At 41.3% G+C, this 19,902-nt stretch overlaps 1 protein-coding gene across 1 annotated transcript in view; it reads right to left on the bottom strand.

Annotated features, from left to right (window-relative positions):
• Positions 1 to 3,205: 3,205 nt before the first annotated feature.
• Positions 3,206 to 19,902, bottom strand: part of LOC119901621 (immunoglobulin lambda-1 light chain-like) — a 28,287-nt gene continuing 11,590 nt past the window's right edge. Inside the window, exons 4-6 of the mRNA XM_038717196.1 lie at positions 4,254 to 4,428; positions 4,069 to 4,137; positions 3,206 to 3,724 (exon numbers count right to left, since the gene is read on the bottom strand). Of these exons, the coding sequence (XP_038573124.1) occupies positions 3,624 to 3,724; positions 4,069 to 4,137; positions 4,254 to 4,428 (345 nt within the window). The 3' untranslated portion in view covers positions 3,206 to 3,623. The remainder of the gene's footprint in view (positions 3,725 to 4,068; positions 4,138 to 4,253; positions 4,429 to 19,902) is intronic.

The raw sequence follows: 19,902 nt of genomic DNA, 5'->3' as shown, positions 1-19,902 counted from the left end.
GTGATCAGTGCGCATGTGTGCTCCACGTGACCACCTGCCGGCCTCAGTATGAATCAACACACCTGAGACAGGTGAGCCTCAGCTGGACCGGATCGACCCAACGAGCCCAGACCGGAGACCAGTCTGCACGTGTCTGTTTCACTTCACCACATGTGATCCGTCCAGGAAGAAGTTTAACTAACCAAATGTTTTGAGTCTTTTTAATGCCATGTTCTACTTCTACTGCACATCTCAGAGGGAAATACTGCACTTTTTACTTCACTGCATGAATCTGACAGCTGTACTAATTTATAAAATCTGATGTTTTGTAATAAAGTGCAGCTGAAACGATCAGTCAGTTGATCAATAAATGGATCTGATGTTTCAGCTTCTCTGCTGCTTCTCTGACTGATTAATAACCGTCATGTTTGTTAGTAACGTTGATCTTTGGACTGTCGGCTGTGAAGGAGTCACTTTGGGCTCTGAGTAACTGTGAGGGCACAAACATCGATGGACCGATGGAGGAAATAATCAGCAGGTTGATCCAGAATGAAAAGAATCATCAGCTGCAGTCTGATACTAAACAGTTCAGAATGAGCTGCAGCTCAACAACTACAGCAGCAACATCCTGCTGCACATTAATGAGGAGGAAGAAGAATCTGAGGAGAGAATATATAATAGTACAACAGACACAGTTAATCTTGTTATTAATGACAAACACAAGTTTTCCTGCTGTCACGTGTCAAAATGTCTCCATAAAAAAGTTCTGCATGCTGTCAGGATTATAACTGTCACACTGCTGCCCTCTAGTGTCTGCAACAACACACTGCGTCTCCACCTGATACTACTACTACTGCTATTAATACTAATACTGCTGCGACTACTGTACTGCTGTTACTGTGTAGAACAAATCCTTCACACTGCTGCCCTCTAGTGGCAGCAGGTACACACTGACTCACACACGAGGCCTCTAGATCTACTACTACAGGGGCTGCTGCTGTTTCTACTGCTCCTAATACACTGATAGGACTTCTACTTATGGTCTGCAAATAACTGACTTGAATTTGATTATCCATCGTTTTCAAATAGTGATTGATGGAAATGTTCAGAGTTTCAAATTTGTCCCTGTTCTCCCACTGTATTAGTTTGTTCACTTTGATAGTCCGCAACATGTAATGATACAGTTTCTGTAGAAATACAGTACAAACCTTAAATGAAGTACAACATTTAATGTATACTGATTTACAGTTTCTGTAAAATCTCCTCAACTGAAAACATGCTGAATAAATACAAAGTAAGTTGATGCATCTACAAGATTCTCACTGTTTCAATTAAAGTGGTTTAAATTAATCCAAATAAAGTGCTGTTGAATCTAAAACTATTTTCTCTCAGCCAGACACCTTCATCAAATATTGTCTTTGCTTGCAGTAGTTATGTTTGGCGGTGTGGCTCTGTTCTGGGACCCACTGATACACTGATTGGTCAGGACTAACCTTAAAGCAGGAGCTGAGGTGTCAGTGGGTTACAAGCAGCTCGCAGAGAAAGCAGGCTAGAGCGGCTTCAATAAGGCGTTTCTCAACGTGTCCAGCTCGTCTGTTAAAGTTACTATGACGATGACGATTCATGACTGAAGTAAAAAATGAGTGAACAAACCAGTGCCAAGAAAAGAAAATGATTACTTTTAAGAGACAGAATAAAAATATTTTTATTTAGTTTCATTTGTAGGCTTTATTTCATTTATTGGTCAAATTGTGTTTTCATTGCAGTGTAAGAATAAAAATGTAATAATGTTAAAGTTTTATTAATTCCTGTAGGCTTACACACATGGTGCATTACATACCGTATTACAAAACTTAAGTTTGAAAGGTATTTTAGTGTTACAATATATAAGTACACATAAATATACAAGAAATATGTTTATTTAAATATTTACCCTGTTAAATGTTATATGTACACAATCCCTTTATATAATAAGCTACATAGTCATTAATAAATAATTGTTGCCAAAAAAACAACAGATAAATACTGTATAAATAATGTAGTGATTTCAGTACAAAAATGAGAAATAAAGGTAGTTTGTCATTATTGGCATAATACCTAAAATAACAGTTGGGTTAGAGATTTGTTGATTGGTTTTCTACACAGTTTAACCCCCCCAGAAAACTACCGTTATTTTCCATAAAATTAGGACTTTTGTTTGCAGTGCACCTCAACAACGATTGGATGGATTGTGATGAAATGTGTTTCTGTTTCCGGCTCTGACAAAGAAGCCTTTAGTCATGTTTGTATGAGGACTTGTTGGCTCTCATCAACACCAAGTGTAAACTGTAAAGTTCACCTTTGATGGCTAAAATCCCCATAAATAAAGTCCATGGACGTGACGTCCAGGTGGGTCGTCATTGTTGGTCTCTGGGCTCAGTTCAACTCTGTGTGGGTGGAGGGCTCAGTGGAAAAAAGGCTTCCAGACAACAAGAGAAAAGACTACAGAGAGGGAGAGGAGTTGATGAGTGTGTACAGCAGCAGATATGAATCTGTTCTCAGTCGTTATTAGGACTCATAAAAAACTGTTGACAGCCAATCAGCACTTCCTTTCCTGCAGCAGTGTGGGTTTCTGCTCTGCAGCCTCCTCACCGCTAGCTGCACTTTTTCACATTAAAAACACAATGACAGTTACAACCGTCAAATCATTCCAGGAAGTTCAGTTTGATTTCAGCGCTCAGTACTCACTGTCTCAGTTTTGATCTGTTATTAATCTGTGAGAGAAACAGCTCAAATCCTGAACTCAGAGCTGAGAAGCTGAAATAAAAGGAGATATGTTCAACCACCTGCAGTCTGCTCTGATCCCACTTTATGACCTCACACTGATTCTAACAGGCAGTCAGTCAGACAGAGTGTTCACATGCGAATAATAACTAATATGTTGCCAACATGATGGCTGTGTATGTTGTGTAAACAACAGTGTCATCAGCGTAGAGCTTTACAAATATACTGACGCAATTATAAAAAGGGGTCAGCACTGAACCTGGTGGCACACCTACACCTGCTGACTTGTGTATAACAACTAAATATTTATGTTTGCTCATCTTTGTTGAGCTTTGTTGTCCTTTTTTAGTTGTCAAACCAGAGTCAAATGACTTGTATCTGCCAACAAACACGGCCAATGAAGCTGATTCTGGTTCTGATTATTTGCTATGAAGACAAACTGAAATCCATAAAAACAAGAATGTTTATAAAACACAGACGCTGGGATTTTTCAGTTTATTGAGAAAAACTGAAAGAATTTGCCAAACCTGCCACACTGCATAATGTATTAAGAGACACAAGAACAGAAAAATACTACAAACAATAAAATATCTCGCAGACAGCTTCAGCTTCATTTTCTATTATTATACAAGTCACAATTAAAAGTGGAAATAAACTACAGCATCAAAATAACAGTACTCCACAGAACTCTGCAAGCTGCAAATATATGTGTATATATTTTAAGGATGACTCTATCTAACCTGTGCACATCTTACATTTCTGACAGCTGATCAAAGTGATCACTGAGATGAATTGATGAGATCTGATGGTGAGAAAAGGCGAGCAGAAAACAGTCAGTCAGCATGTGTGCAGCCGGTGGACGGTCCCTTGTTTCTGAGGATTCACAGCAGAGAGAGTCCACAGCAGTACACCAGACTCTTCACTATCAGCACTGTGTACAGCAGCCAGAGCAGCTTCACCCTGCACTGAGACTGGAAGGACACTGACAGACAAACAGAAAGAGACATTAGTATACTTGGGACTTTTCCAGACGGAACAGCTTCACATTAAGACTGGGGACTGCCAGAGTTTGGGTGAAATCCTAAAGGCCCTACCAAGCTTTTGAGGGGCCCTAAACAGGATCTGATTTCCTTTTCCCAGTTAAGAGCTATAATTAACTTTGTAATTATGACAATTAAAGTCCCTCAAGGATCAAATGAAAAGTCCATATTTAAAAAGAAACAGGTTATTATGAGTTTGAAGTCGGACTAGTTGATTTTTACATGCAGCCCTAACTGCAGCAGAACATTGGAGCTGTCTATGTAGAGAGGCAGCAGGTGATCTTACAGTCAGCTTGCTGCAGAGCTGCCAGGTCTGCTGGCTCTCTCTCTGGAGGACAGGAGGCCACCGGAACCTCTGAAACAGAAAAGGAGTCAGAAAGAAATGTCAGTCCTCTGCTCCTCTGCTCTCTTTGACAGCGTCTCCACATGAAGCTGAATCTCTGCTGAACACAGTCACCAAGCCTTCATTACCTTGTTCTGTTTGGGCCTCCACTTCCCCCCCCTCGTGCTGGACGTAGCAGCGGTATTTATACGTGTCGAGAGCGTCCCGATCAATCACTCTGATGGCGGCGGTGCGTCCCGACTCTCTGAGCTCCAGCTGCACCTCCTCAGCAGGTGCCTGCTCCTCCTCAGCAGGTGCCAGCTCCTCCAGAGACTCGTTCACCTTTCGTCTTTTCCAGGAGAAGCGGACCACAGGAGGAAACATGTTTGAGGCCACACACAGCAGGGAGCTCTTCCCCTCATGGTGGGCTCTGGATGCTGCTGGGTACACGCTCACCACGGGCTTCACTACCGGGTTATCTGAAGTTTGACAGCAGCAACAAGCAGCACAGACACACATTCACACAGTCAACAGCAGCTTCCAGCACTGCATTCAGTCTGATCCTGGAAACTACATGGACTCTGATCACTGAGCTCCTCATCAATACAGCACACAGTTCACTACATGGACTGGATTCACCTTCATATCACACACACGCATCATGTCATATATAATAATAATAATAATAACAATAATAATAATTCTCTATTTGAACATACAAAGTAAATTTGCTAATTTCACATGAATAAAAATGTGAAACTAACACAGTGTAAAATTGTCTTTTTAATTTGTCATTTTAATAATAATGTACAGCATATTATATAATTACCAGCATTTACTGAACTCTAATAACTAAAAACACAAATCAGTGCATCAATTATTGCATAATTTTATAATTTACATAATTTGCCATGATGATAACAACAATGTTTAAATAAAGCGGTTTTATTCACAATTAAACACAACTTCACAGATTTTTTTGGGAAATTGTCACTAAGACTCCTCTAGAATATGAAAAATAATCTAATATAATATATCTAATTTAAAAATGTAAACAATCTCATATAAGACAATCTAATACAATAATGTCATATAAATAATAATATGTGCAGTATTCGACACATAATTGTTATCACACAATATCACAAAATATCGTTTAACACAAATTTACTGTTATATATTTATATCAAATTAAACATCATATACTATTTATATTAAATTTGTGTTAAGATACAAAAATATTATCACTATTATGATCCTATGTGTAGAAATGTATAATTTCTTTTCATCTTATTCAGTATCTGTTTGCCTTCATGTATAAATATATTCCACTAAAGGAATATGTAACATCATATAAAATTATCAAACAGTACATTATAACATTTAATTATACTATATAACATGTTTAAAGTGACATGCTATAATAAATAAATTTACTGACCTAAATTAAATTGTGTTTAATATTAATTATATAAAAAAAAGACAGCTGAATTACTGAGAGGATCAAATACTGTTTATTTGTAACTTTCCCAATGTCTTCCTTTTTCTATCTGAAACAGTTTTATCTGAAGCAGAAATTAAAGAATAACTTCAGTTGTGCAGTGAGATTTAAACATCTTTTCAGGAAGTATGAACCTTTTTATGTAGCAATAGCTGCACGGCTGTAAGAACTCTACTAATTATGAACAAACTAATATTTGAAGCCTGAAACAGCAGAAACTCATTAAAACACATTTTAACTTGTTCAATAAAACAACTGAAGGAAAATGTTTATTCTTACCTGTTACATACAGTTTAGTTCCTGAGCCAAAGATACCGTAGTATTTGTTTGCTCCCACAGTGAAACAGAGTAATACAAAAACCTGTCAGCTGCTGAATGTGTCAGCTGAGGTGAACGAGTCCAGATGATGAACCAGGATCATATTTCAGCTGCATGATGTGTTTCTCTAATGTTCATGTCAACATGACTGTCTCTTCTTTTATTGTCTTTTTAGACACACTATGAGTAGTGGTCATATTACGCTCATTTTCAGATTCATAATCTTATTTTGAGGTTGTAATAATAATAATTTTGTCAAACTACACGTTGCTGCAGCTCCTCTTTTCACCCTGTGTTGAAGGCTTCGTTTTAGCTATGGAGTGATACATCTTGTCTCTAAATGATCTTTGTTGGGAGTTGCACATGTGCAGTTCCTAGTTAAGGACTACTAGCCAATCAGAAGCAGAGAAGGGCGGGTCAGCGAGAAGCCGGTAAACAGCTCGGGTTCAGCCGTACGTGTTGCCGACCAGCTTGGCAACATGGACTGGAGCGAGAGTTTCAGAGCGGTGAGTTATTAATTTGTATCCATAAAGTTTTAACTGAGCTCTGTCTCTACATCACAGGAACAACTTTATGTCCACTGACTGCCTGGAGGGTAGCTAGTGTTTGGAAGGGAGAGGAGAGCTGTGTGCTGCAGCTCACTGTTTTTGAGGGCGTGTCCGAGTAGCCGCTTGGCGAGCGTTATGACTTATTTTCTTTTGATGTCACAAGAAAGCTGAAGTAAAGGTGGGACTACAAACGAGCTGTTTCCAGTTCAGAGCAGAGTTTTCTGTGGGAGATGGGAACTCCCTTTGGGCTGGACTTTGGGCTTTTTCACTTTGCAAACCTGTTACATGCACAAAAAAGGTATATAACTCAATAAAAGAGAGGGAACAAGCCAAAAAGCAGAATACCACCTCTTTAAAACTCTTACAACAGTCAAAATGTTGGTGGTAAAATGATAAAATCACACATCATTCTGTTGGTTTTGGGTGTACTGTCTATTATTTTAGTGGCGTTTGATCCAACACTGAGTTACACAAGTTACAGCAAGATATTAAATATCACTGCAGACTCACCTTTTGACCGATCTGCAAACCTTTTGAAATACTTGATATCTGCTATCTAGAGAATATATGTGTTGATTTTGGTAGCGTTTGAATGAAGAACGTGGAGATATGCTAATTATTTTAACATATTCTGAAATAAAAAAAGAGAGCCAGACTTGACCATAAGTTGCAGTGAGGCAAACTTTTGTCACATGTCAGTGACAAAACAAATTGTTGGCTCTCTGGGACGTACGGGTGATTTTCTTAGATTTTTTGAAGTTTGGAATGAGAAATGTCTAGAAATTTACATTTGTTGTAATAAGCCACACCCACTTTAATCGAAATATGATGTACCGGAGTGAATGGTCAACGTTAGAGTCAGCCAGTACAGTCGACCATTTTAAACAGAGACAAGAGTTTTTATTGTCAGCCAATGAAGGACCAGGTCCCAACCACAATCCAGAACCCTGCGTCCGAAGCTTCCTTCTCTCCCCACGACTCCCCACCACACTAGAAACACAACGAGTCCCAGGGGGTGTAGAGAGATTCCTGCAGGAAGTGGGCGCAGAGGAAGTGGCTTACATTAGCATGCTAACAAGCTAAACTAAGATGTTGGACATGGTGAACACTTTAGCTGAATTACCATGTTACCTTTGTAGCCGTGTTTGTTTGTTTGTTTGTTTGTTGCATCAGTTTGTGTACCAGCCACTGGGAAACTTCCTGGTTCTCCCACTGACCAGTCCGCCCTGATAACACAAAGTCATTTCACCCTTTGTTCAGAGGAAATACTGATTTGTGCAGCTTTAAATGTTACAAAGAGTTTAATTCTCCAAGGAGCGTTAAAGTTTTCAGTGAGTTGATCAAAAATCAAGCCGTTAACTTTGAAGATGCTGAAGTGTTGGTGTAGAGAAACTGTTGTCCTGATGGTGGCGCTAGAGGAAAGGTCAGGAGGTCACCATAAATGTTAGGATTCATCCTCTGGGAAGCAGAAACATCCACAGGACATTTATGGAAACCTGGCAACAGAACCAGCGTCCTAATAAGCCGCTGCTAGAAGGGCAACATCCTGACCTGACATGTGTCCAAGATTTGGCTTTTAAAATGGAAGAAAGTGAAATGATCTGCTGAAATCTACTGAAAGCTGTTAAACAACAAGTGCTGCTGGAAGGGTTTTCATTCAGAGCAGATTAGTATTGTGAGGGAGGAATGGACTTTATTCCAGCAGCAGAACAAAGAGGACGACTTTAATCTGCATCTGGAACATCTGGCTGGAAACTTTATCTATTATATATCATTTACTTTAAGGATTACTTCATAAAGTGAATCAGGATTATATTTTTATTTAGTTTCCTCTTTATCTTGTTTGCTCATTGTGCTTCTGTGCTGCTAGTTTGTCCTCACTGTGTGGAACAACAAGAAACCTGCTGGAATATCTGATCAAATAGAAATCAATAGAATATTAAAGAAATCCCTCAGCTCAGTATGTTTGTGACTCTGGCTGAGATGGAGGTGAAATATGTGAACCTGGGCTGTGGTTTACTGCTCTCTTCCTGTCACAAACACTGTTTGACATCTGCTGGTTTTTGTTCAGGCTGCACGGATCATTTCTCACTGTGGAGATCTTTCTTCCCACAGTAGCAGTAGTAGGTGGCTGAATGAGAGAGTTTAACTTTCTGGATCTGCAACTCACAGCCGTTCTGATTATTCACAGCTGAGAAATCATCTTTCTGTGTGTGATTGAAATCGGACTTAATCTCACCATTACTCCTATGAATAGCAAGAATCAAAGTGAATGTTTCTGTGTCTTTCTTCTGGCGCCAGCCTACATAATCCTGGTCACACTGGTCAGTTCCTCGACAGCTGAAGGAAACAGTTTCACCGACTCTCCTGGTCCATGTTAAATCCTGAATCAGGTCTGCTGCCATGGCAACCAGCGCTGTAGAGACACAGACAGATAGATGAAGGTCAGTGTGACAGTGTTTGTTCCAGGTGGAGTTTGCTGGCTCCTGATTGGCTGGAAACACTCACCTGAACACAGACAGCACAGAGCAGCAGCTGGGAGGAAAAGCATTGTGTGCAGTGGTGTTTCCTCTGGTGAACCTGGGGAGAAGTGGCGCTCTGATGCAGCTGAGGCCAAACAAGGACGAGCTGTGAGATCAGACGAGGGCCGCGTGGTTTCTAACGGGTCCTCAGACCTCCCATCAGCCCCTGCGGCGGACAGATAAGGCTGCTGCTGCTGATTGACAGCTCAGCTGAAGCTGCTGTGTGGTTTTCTGCTGAGTCGGAGCTCATTCTGCTTTATTACAGTTCATCTCCTCTATTGAACTATTTCAAATCACTACAGCTACATTAGAAAGAAGGAAAACTACAAACTCGGCTGATTCTAACAGTGAAAATCATCAGTTCGAGGCAGGAACATGTAGTTGTGTCTCTCTAGTATAAAAAGTGGAACCAGCTTCTTGTTTTCATTGTGTGGTTCGTCACACTGAGACCTTCATTCTCCAAAATCCTGTTTGTGTTCAATCTTCAAATGTCTGTTGTTGAAAAAGAAGATGAAGGTTACTGTCAGCCAGCAGATTCATTTCTTACTGACACTATTTATCTTTCTGTTCTTCTCATTATTTTAACATTGTTTCTAAATGCTTCTTGTTTCCCAGAATTCTCTGTTTCTCTGAACTGATTCACTGAGAAGTTTCTTCGTCTTGATTTGAATCTGACAGCAGATAAAAAATCTGGCTCACGATGATGCAGAAATACAAACAAACATTCCTGTTACCACAAACACATTCAGGTTGGTGCTGAATTTAGTAACACAGACTGTTATCTGTTGTTTAACAGCTGGGATGAAAATACAAAAGTACAAACTGTGACTTTAACCCTTAAACGTCCCCTCACATTTCATCATTTCATTTCTACGACACATGAAACCTTTTCCACACACAGCATCACATCTTTATTTAGTGTTCTGTTGTTCAGTCTCTTCATTAAAGATACATGATGTTTCACTTTGTTATTCTTAATAGAAAGTCAAATATTTCCCTCTGAATTGCAGTGGAGTAGAAATATAAAGTAGCAGAAAGTGGTAAAGTACCTCTAATGTGTACTTCAGTCCAGTACTTGAGTAAATGTCCACGGTTACTTTGAACTGCTGTCTGTATGTATGCAATATCAAATGTCACTAGATCACTAAACTTAAACAGCAAAGATGAAGTGGAGGAAATAATCAGCAGGTTGATCCAGAATGAAAAGAATCATCAGCTGCAGTCTGATACTAAACAGTTCAGAATGAGCTGCAGCTCAACAACTACAGCAGCAACATCCTGCTGCACATTAATGAGGAGGAAGAAGAATCTGAGGAGAGAATATATAATAGTACAACAGACACAGTTAATCTTGTTATTAATGACAAACACAAGTTTTCCTGCTGTCACGTGTCAAAATGTCTCCATAAAAAAGTTCTGCATGCTGTCAGGATTATAACTGTCACACTGCTGCCCTCTAGTGTCTGCAACAACACACTGCGTCTCCACCTGATACTACTACTACTGCTATTAATACTAATACTGCTGCGACTACTGTACTGCTGTTACTGTGTAGAACAAATCCTTCACACTGCTGCCCTCTAGTGTCTGCAACAACACACTGACTCACACACAAGGCCTCTACTACTAAAACTACTATTACCAGGCAGTACTACTACTACTACTACTGTTGCTGCTGCTTCATCTACTGCTGCTGCTAATGTTAATAGGAATTCTCATGGACTGCAACTGACTGACTTGACTTTGATTAGCTTTTTCAACTAATTGATCATCAAATGACTTGATGACCCCAAAATATTCAGGTTACTGTAATTTATTTTTTAATAAAAGCAGCAAATTCTGAAATGTGAAAACCTGGAACCAGAAATATTTTGGGATTTTTGACGAAACAATGGATCGCCCCGTAGTGACAAAGTGGGGCGTAACAGGATTTAGAGTTCATCATAGCACAGAGACAGCACTGGTGAAAATTACTAATGACCTTCTGACTACATCAGACAAAGGACTTGTCTCTGTACTGGTTTTATTAGATCTTAGTGCTGCAATTGATACCATTGACCATCAGATCCCATTACAGAGACTGGAACATTTCATTGGCATTAAAGGAACCGCTCTAAGCTGGTTTAAGTCTTATTTATCAGATTGATTTCAGTTTGTACATGTTAACGATGAGTCCTCCATGCACACCAAAGTTAGTCATGGATTTCCACAAGTGCTCGGAACGAACAGACACACACTTTCTTTAGGCAATTTTATCTGGAAATACTCCATAAACGTTCACTGTTATGCAGATGATAGTCAGTTATATCTATCGATCAAGCCAGATGAAACTCAGTTAGCTAAACTTCAAATATGCCTTCAGGATGTTAAAACCTGGATGATCTGTAATTTTCTAATGTTAAACTCAGATAAAACTGAAGTTATTGTTCTTTTGTCTCCAGTAAAATCCAGAATAGAATTTAAAATCCTTCTTCTCACCTACAAAGCTCTTAATGGTCAGGCACCATCTTAAAGAGCTCATAGTACCTTACTACCCCACCAGAGCAATGCGCTCCCAGAATGCAGGGTTACTCAGTGAAAGCAGAAATACCACAGTATAATATCTTAAGTAAAAGTATTGATTCCAAATAGTGTAATATTCCATCATGTCATGGAAATTATATATTTCTGGTGAGGGATTGAACAAATAAATGACTAACAAAGTGTTGTCTTTGAAGGATTTATTAATAAAAGATAATAAACAGACACAAATCAGCTGGACCAGAGGTTCTGTCTGTTACGATAGGTGGTGTGGTGAGGCAGGTTGGAGGACCCAAAAGCAGGACACGAAGACGACTGGTACAGTTCAGTAATTTAGTTAAGGCAACAAAAGGTGAGCGCACTTACTGGTTGAGTGGCTGATAACAAAGTCCAAAAAACAAAGGTTTGTCCAAACAGAAATCCAAACAGGTGAAAGTCCAAAATCCGACATGAGCAGGGAAACACGACGAGGAAGACAAGCAACAAGACATAACACTGCATCACTGGGGAACCCACGCACAATAGGTAACATGAACAATAACCAGACAAAGACTAGACGGAAACACCAGGTATATATACATACACAGGGACAAACGAGCAGGGCGGGAGCAACACAGGTGACAGACATGAGACTAACGAGGCAGACAGAGAGAGAGCAGAGGGGAGAACAGAGAGACAGTCAGGCAGAGGGATACTGGAGGGAACAGACATGACAGGTTACTGAACACATAACAGATCAGAGGAATAAGTATAAACTAATAAAGACACAAGCAGACACATCCCCACTAAACTAACACCAACAAAGAACACAGACCGAAGTTAAGTAAAACACTGAACTGGGAACTAAGGCATCAAGAAGACAGACATGAGTGACAGACAGAGACGGACATGAGTGAACCCCAAAACACAACAGACTATATAACTGATACTGGACACAGGACAGAACCCAAAACACTAAGACAATAACCGAGACACAGAACGAGGAGCTAAGACAGAGAATACAGAGCAGACTAAACTAAAATGATGCAGACGAGGAACAAGAAGTAAATACTAAAACATAACCAAGGCACAGGACTGGGAACAAAGACAAAGAACTAAAACACAGGACCAAGAGCTAAGATAAAAGACGAGACATAAACTACTAAGGACAAGGAACGAGAGAAACAGGCAATTAGATAGACAAACTCAAACTCACAGGGAAAAAACTACAACTCCTAACACTGTCTCCTAGGACAGTCACTACCGTCTGGCCCAGAGCAAAGGGATGCATCATCATCTACACAGTCTGGGTTTCTATGTTTTGGGGAACAAAGATCCTGGTCCCCGTCAAAGCAAGGAGAGGAACAGCTAGTAAGAAAAACAATAAAACAACTTCACATCTCTGACCTGAACCCTACACATGTGGACAGACTAGAATAACGAGCGTAATAATAAAAACAATATATAAGACATAAGGTGGTATCTGCCAAACGCTCAGCTAGGGACAACATCTGGTGGGTGAGAGTTGTGTTGACAGTCCTGCCTATGACACCTCGGATACAGGGAATGACGCAACACCCTACCAGGGCGAACACCGCGAGGGTCATGATCCGAGCAGACAAAGCAGTCAGGAGGACTGACTCCATTTACCAGAAGAAATCATCCAGACATCTGTGCCAGCGTTCTCTTTTAGTTCTTCAGCTAAAGTGAAAGAACCAGTGTCGTTGGGGATAAACGTGCAACAGGAATCACGGAACACAAACGCCTCCTTTCTCCGCCAGTAACATGTCTAAGAGTATGGCATGATGAGGACATCCAATGCCAAGACCACTCTGGCACATGGACCTCTCCATCCTTCCAGCAGAGGTCGGTACAGGACCAGTTCAGGTCAGGGATGGCACGGACTTGGTGTGATAGCATGTCAGCGCCAGGCTTGTATGCAGTGTGGCAGTCGATGCGGTTGTCTTCTGTGCATTCAGTGGTGCAGTCCCAGTGGTGTGAGCACACAGCAGGGAACTGCCCCGCCGACTGAGCAGCCGTGTGGACATTTAGCCAAAGTTTCTAACAGGGCCGTGTCGATTTTGTAGCCGCGTGTGAGCATGCAGGCCCAGGCCGGGGTCTGGCGGGCGTCGGAGAGTGGGAAAGGTTTAAGTTTGGAAACTACATGTGAGTGTTCCGTGCAGATAAATGCATGGATAAGTTTTTCCAGGTCCTGCTGAGACATAAGTCCTTTAATCCTTGATATATTCTTCAGGTGATAGTAGGCTGACTTTGTGATTGTCTTAATGTGGCTCCTCAAATTCAGGTCTGAGTCCATGACTACACCGAGATTAGAACTGAAATTATCTACAAGCTCACTGACTGAGACCGGTGAGAGGGCGGCAGTGGAAGAGAAAGATAAATTTTTCTCTAGTGTTTTCAGTGATATGCCGTTTTATGATTACCTCTGTTTGAACATTTGTGGGCACAGAGAAAAGAAAAGACAGGAGCGATCAGAGAGCAACATCAGTCATAACAACCTTGGAAATGTTCAGACCCTTGGAGATGACCAAGTCCAACGTGGGCCCCTTATTGTGTGTGGGCTCCGTCACCTGTTGGGTCAGTCCATGATTATCAAGAACACAACACAGTTCTTTAGTCCCTCTGTCCTGGGGGTCGTCAACATGGATGTTAAAATCCCCAACAGTAACCACACGGTCAAAGTCAACACAGATTATCGACAGCAGTTCACCAAAGTCATCAAACTTCTTCTGTTTTATTCTCTGAACTTGATACAACAGGTGAGTTTACAGAGACACGGTGTGTGTTGTCCTGCAGGTGTGTCCTGATGTCACCATTTAACAGTTTTAACACCATCTGACAGTTTAATTATAAAAATAACACCATTATTGATTGAAGACAATTCTCACGTCAGAATCTGCTGCTTTTCTTTAACATTAAAACAAAATGATTATTTTTGGATGTTTGAAGACGCCACGTTGAAAAAGCTAAATGAGACGATTCATTGATTATCTGAGAGAATAAACTGCAGATTAACTGGATATGAAAAGAATCATTTGGTGACTAAAAAGGTTTTTAAGGTGACTTTTAATGATTAACTTAAAAGAAGAAAATGATGACAGAGATCCAGAGGTGAGATGGAACTTTCTGAAGTACTGTACAGGTTAGAGGTTCCACTTTATGATGCATTACATACCGTATTACAAAACGTAAGTGTGAAAGGTCTTTTAGTGTTACAATATAAGTACATATACACTGCTCAAAGAACACTAAAATAACACATCCTAGATCTGAATGAATGAAATAATCTCATTAAATACTCCTTTCTTTACATTGTTGAATGTGCTGACAACAAAGTCATACAACAATTATCAATGGAAATCAAATTTATCAACCCATGGAGGTCTGGATTTGGAGTCCCACTCAAAATCAAAGTGGAAAACCACTACAGGCCGATCCAACTTTGATGTAATGTCCTTAAAACAAGTCAAAATGAGGCTCAGTAGTGTGTGTGGCCTCCACGTGCCTGTATGACCTCCCTACAACGCCTGGGCATGCTCCTGATGAGGTGGCAGATGGTCTCCTTAGGGATCTCCTCCCAGACCTGGACTAAAGCAGAGCGAGACATGATGTCCCACATGTGCTCAGTTGGATTCAGGTCTGGGGAACGGGCGGGCTGGTCCATAGCATCAATGCCTTCCTCTTGCAGGAACTGCTGACACACTCCAGCCACATGAGGTCTAGCATTGTCTTGCATTAGGAGGAACCCAGGGCCAACCGCACCAGCATATGGTCTCACAAGGGGTCTGAGGATCTCATCTCGGTACCTAATGGCAGTCAAGCTACCTCTGGCGAGCACATGGAGGGCTGTGCGGCCCCCCAAAGAAATGCCACCCCTCACCATTACTGACCCACCGCCAAACCGGTCATGCTGGAGGATGTTGCAGGCAGCAGAACGTTCTCCACGGCATCTCCAGACTCTGTCACGTCTGTCACATGTGCTCAGTGTGAACCTGCTTTCATCTGTGAAGAGCACAGGGCACCAGTGGCGAATTTGCCAATCTTGGTGTTCTCTGGCAAATGCCAAACGTCCTGCACGGTGTTGGGCTGTAAGCACAACCCCCACCTGTGGATGTCGGGCCCTCATACCACCCTCATGGAGTCTGTTTCTGACCGTTTGAGCAGACACATGCACATTTGTGGCCTGCTGGAGGTCATTTTGCAGGGCTCTGGCAGTGCTCCTCTGGCAGGTAGTGGTCCTGCTGCTGGGTCTTTGCCCTCCTACGGCCTCCTCCACGTCTCCTGATGTACTGGCCTGTCTCCTGGTATCACCTCCGTGCTCTGGACACTACGCTGACAGACACAGCAAACCTTCTTGCCACAGCTCGCATTGATGTGCCATCCTGGATGAGCTGCACTACCTGAGCCACTTGTGTGGGTTGTAGACTCCGTCTCATGCTACCACTAGAGTGAAAGCACCGCCAGCATTCAAAAGTGACCAAAACATCAGCCAGGAAGCACAGGAACTGAGAAGTGGTCTGTGGTCACCACCTGCAGAAACACTCCTTATTTATTTATTATAATTTCCACCTGTTGTCTATTCCATTTGCACAACAGCATGTGAAATTGATTGTCAATCAGTGTTGCTTCCTAAGTGGACAGTTTTATTTGTGTGATTGACTTGGAGTTACATTGTGTTATTTAAATGTTCCCTTTATTTTTTTGAGCAGTGTACAAGAAATGTGTTTCTTTAAATATTTACCCTGTTAAATTGTTATATGTACATAATCCCTTTATATAATAAGCTACATAGTTAGATATAAATAATTGTTGCCAAAAAACCCAACAGATAAATACTGTATAAATAAAGGTAGTTTGTCATTATTGACATTATTATTATTATAAAATACCTAAAATCACAGTTGGGTTAGAGATTTGTTGATAAAAAATACACAATGTACACAATTTACCCCCCAGAAAACTACAGTTATTTCCATAAAATTTGCACTTTTGTTTACCGTGCAACTCAAAATGTCAGTGGCGCGCTGAGTGAAGGCTGAGGTGTGGACCCAAATGCAGACCAAAAGCGAGACGAGAGGTGGATGCAGTTCAAAAAAGGATTTATTAATTCAAAAACTAAACTGAAACAGGATTACATGGAGCTCAGGGCAAAAATCCAAACAAAGGTAATCCAGAAAACACAGTGACAACCCAAAACCATAGGCAACAATGGACATGACAAGGACTGAAGACAACTGAGGACAATATATAACTGGTAAACGAGCAGGGAGGGAAACACAGCTGAGATACATCAGGTAATCAAACAAAGCTAGACAAGGACACCAGGTAAAGAGGGTTACCAAAATAAAACAGGAAGTAAAGTTCACAGGAACACCCAAGGACAGATCCACCAAAGTAAAACACCAAAACATGGAAATATAAGACTAAGGACTAAGACTGACCATAATGATAAAACACAGAAGTACACAGATCAGGAAAACACTTACATAAACTAAAGCACAGGACCAAGAACTAACTAAACAAGACTACACAGAGAAACACAGAACCAAAAACGGACTTAAACAGGAAAGACATGAACACAAAAAGAAACATTGAAAGAAATGTGTTTCTGTTTCCGGCTCTGACAAAGAAGCCTTTAGTCATGTTTGTATGAGGACTTGTTGGCTCTCATCAACACCAAGTGTTGAGTCAGCACACTCAAAAACGAAAAGATGGCGCCAGTGTTCATGGCAAGCCGTCTGTCCTCGTCTTGTCTGCTTAGTTTGCTGTTTGCTATCATTCTATTTATATGTTGTCAAGATGTCTCTGCTATACTTATCTATGATCGCCAAACACTTCTCAATATTTGGGCCTCTGAAGATTTACTTAGAAGGCATGATTTGAGAGATTATTGGACTAGGAGTCCTCCTCCTTTCCTGGCGGATATACCAGCGTCCACCATGCGATATTCCCCTAAAGAAGCGCTTCAGGGACGGGGAAAGCGTGGAGGTGTGCGGGTCAGATACAAGGCTTACCTTGCATCCGCAGACGGGACGTGTCCTCACAATGGATGCTACGCTCCTGCCGCACTGCGACTGCTGGAGGTGCGAGGCCGATGGCTCCGTCCCATTCTGCCCATCTTGACGGTTACCTCTGAGGCCGACCTGTTGATTCTGCCTCATCATCCTACGTGGATTCGGGCCAGCAGATGTGTGGATTCTTTGAACCTTCGCCCGCTGGATTGTGCGGCGCCTTTGGCCAGTGAGGATCGCAGTCTTCTTTTGGCTCTGATTAACGTTAGATCGCTAGCTAACAAGACATTTCTGCTGAATGACTTCGTCACTTCCAGGGAGTTGGATTTTATGTTTCTGACAGAAATCTGGCTTCATGCTGGTGAGTTCACTCCATTCTCTGAACTTCTTCCTCCCTGCTGTGACTTTCTCAGCTCCCCTCGGACCACCGGCAAAGGTGGGGGGCTTCAAATCTGTGTGTTCAAATCTGTCTTTCGTTGTCGGGACATTCTGGTTGACAGCTGCTCCAGCTTTGAACTGCAACTATTTGAGGCAAGCTTTCCCGCAACTGTGTTATGTGCGGTGGTGTATAGACCTCCAAACTTTAACAAGGATTTTATTCAAGACTTTGCAGACTTTGTGGCTGGGATTGCTTTGAAATATGATCACTTCTTAATTATTGGTGATTTTAACATACATGTGTGCTGTGAATCCAAACCTCTGGCTAAAGATTTTCTTAATCTTATTGACTCTTTTAATCTCACGCAGTCTGTCACCGTCCCGACTCATGAAAAAGGACATATTCTGTATCTTGTGCTGTCGTATGGTTTACGTGTAACCATAAGTGAAATATGTGACACATGCATTTCAGACCATCTACCTGTCTTACTTACTGTGGCTCTCCCCTGTTTGGAGATTGCCGGTCTTGCCGGTCTTAGCTTTTCACCTACTACATTTACCAGTGACCCCTCTGTCCCCCCTGTCAGCCCAGCTGTCTTCCTGCAGTTTGAGCCAGTTACATTCCCCCTTCTTTCTGACATAGTAAAGCAACTACGTCCTGCAAACTGCCCCTTTGACAGTATTCCTGCACGCTTTTTGGAAGATGTTTTTAACACTGTTGGATCAAGCATTGTCGCCTTGGTTAATACATCTCTCAGCTCAGGGTGTGTTCCAGCTGCTTTCAAACATGCAGTTGTGCAACCACGTTTAAAAAAGAACAATCTGGATTCTTCAAACCTCTCTAATTTTAGACCTATCTCTAAGCTCCCCTTTTTGTCAAAAATCCTAGAGAGAGTGGTTTTTAATCATCTTCAATCATTTTTAGATGATTTTAGTATTTATGAAAAATTCCAGTCTGGATTTAAGCCCCGTCACAGTACTGAAACTGCCCTTTTAAGAGTTTTTAATGGTCTTCTTTTAGCTGTTGACTCTGGAAACTCTGCTGTTTTGGTGCTTTTAGATTTGACTGCTGCCTTTGATATGGTTAACCACTCCATTCTCTTATCCCGACTCGAACAGTGTGTCGACATTAGGGGCACAGCCCTCAAATGGTTTCGATCATATCTGGCAGATAGAAGTTTCTCTGTTCCCCTCGGTGAATTTTCTTCATCTGTTGCCCCTCTTTCTTGTGGGGTCCCCCAAGGGTCCATATTGGGCCCCATGCTTTTTTCACTGTACATGCTGCCATTGGGGTCCATTTTCAAAAAACACAACATCTCCGTTCATTGCTTTGCAGACGACATACAAATCTATTTACCTGTAAAATCTAATGACAAAGCTGCAACTCAGTCCTTGCTCAACTGCCTGAGAGATCTTAAAATGTGGTTGAATCAGAACTTTCTCTGTCTGAATGAAAGTAAGACTGAGGTTGTTGTATTCAGTTGACCTGGGGATTTAAGTGCTTGTATAGATGTTCTTGGTACATATAGTCGTCCATTTACCAAGAATCTAGGTGTATTCTTTGACATTGCTTTTAAGTTTGAAAAACAGATTAGATCTGTAGTAAAAGCCAGTTTCTTTCAGCTGAGACTGTTGGCCAAAGTCAAGCCCTACCTACCACGCAAAGACTTTGAAAGAGTAATAGATGCATTTATAACGTCTTGTCTCGACTACTGTAACTCTTTGTATGTTGGAGTGGATCAGTCATCTCTCCATCAGTTACAGTTAGTCCAGAATGCAGCAGCCTGACTTCTAACAGGAACTAAAAAGCGTGAGCACATTACCCCTGTTTTAGCCTCGCTCCACTGGCTTCCTGACCGCTTTAGGATTGATTTTAAGATTTTATTGCTTGTTTTTAAAATTTCAAATGGGTTGGCACCTTCTTATTTATCAGAACTTTTACATGTACACACTCCGGTCAAAGCACTGAGGCCATCCAATCAGATGCTCCTTGATGTCCT

The sequence above is a fragment of the Micropterus salmoides genome, unplaced genomic scaffold (genome assembly GCF_014851395.1).
Source record: "Micropterus salmoides isolate LMB-PRFRI ecotype aquatic unplaced genomic scaffold, ASM1485139v1 Ms_hic_scaffold_14, whole genome shotgun sequence".
Lineage (NCBI taxonomy): Eukaryota > Metazoa > Chordata > Actinopteri > Centrarchiformes > Centrarchidae > Micropterus > Micropterus salmoides.
This window is presented reverse-complemented; position numbering and strand designations above follow the sequence as displayed.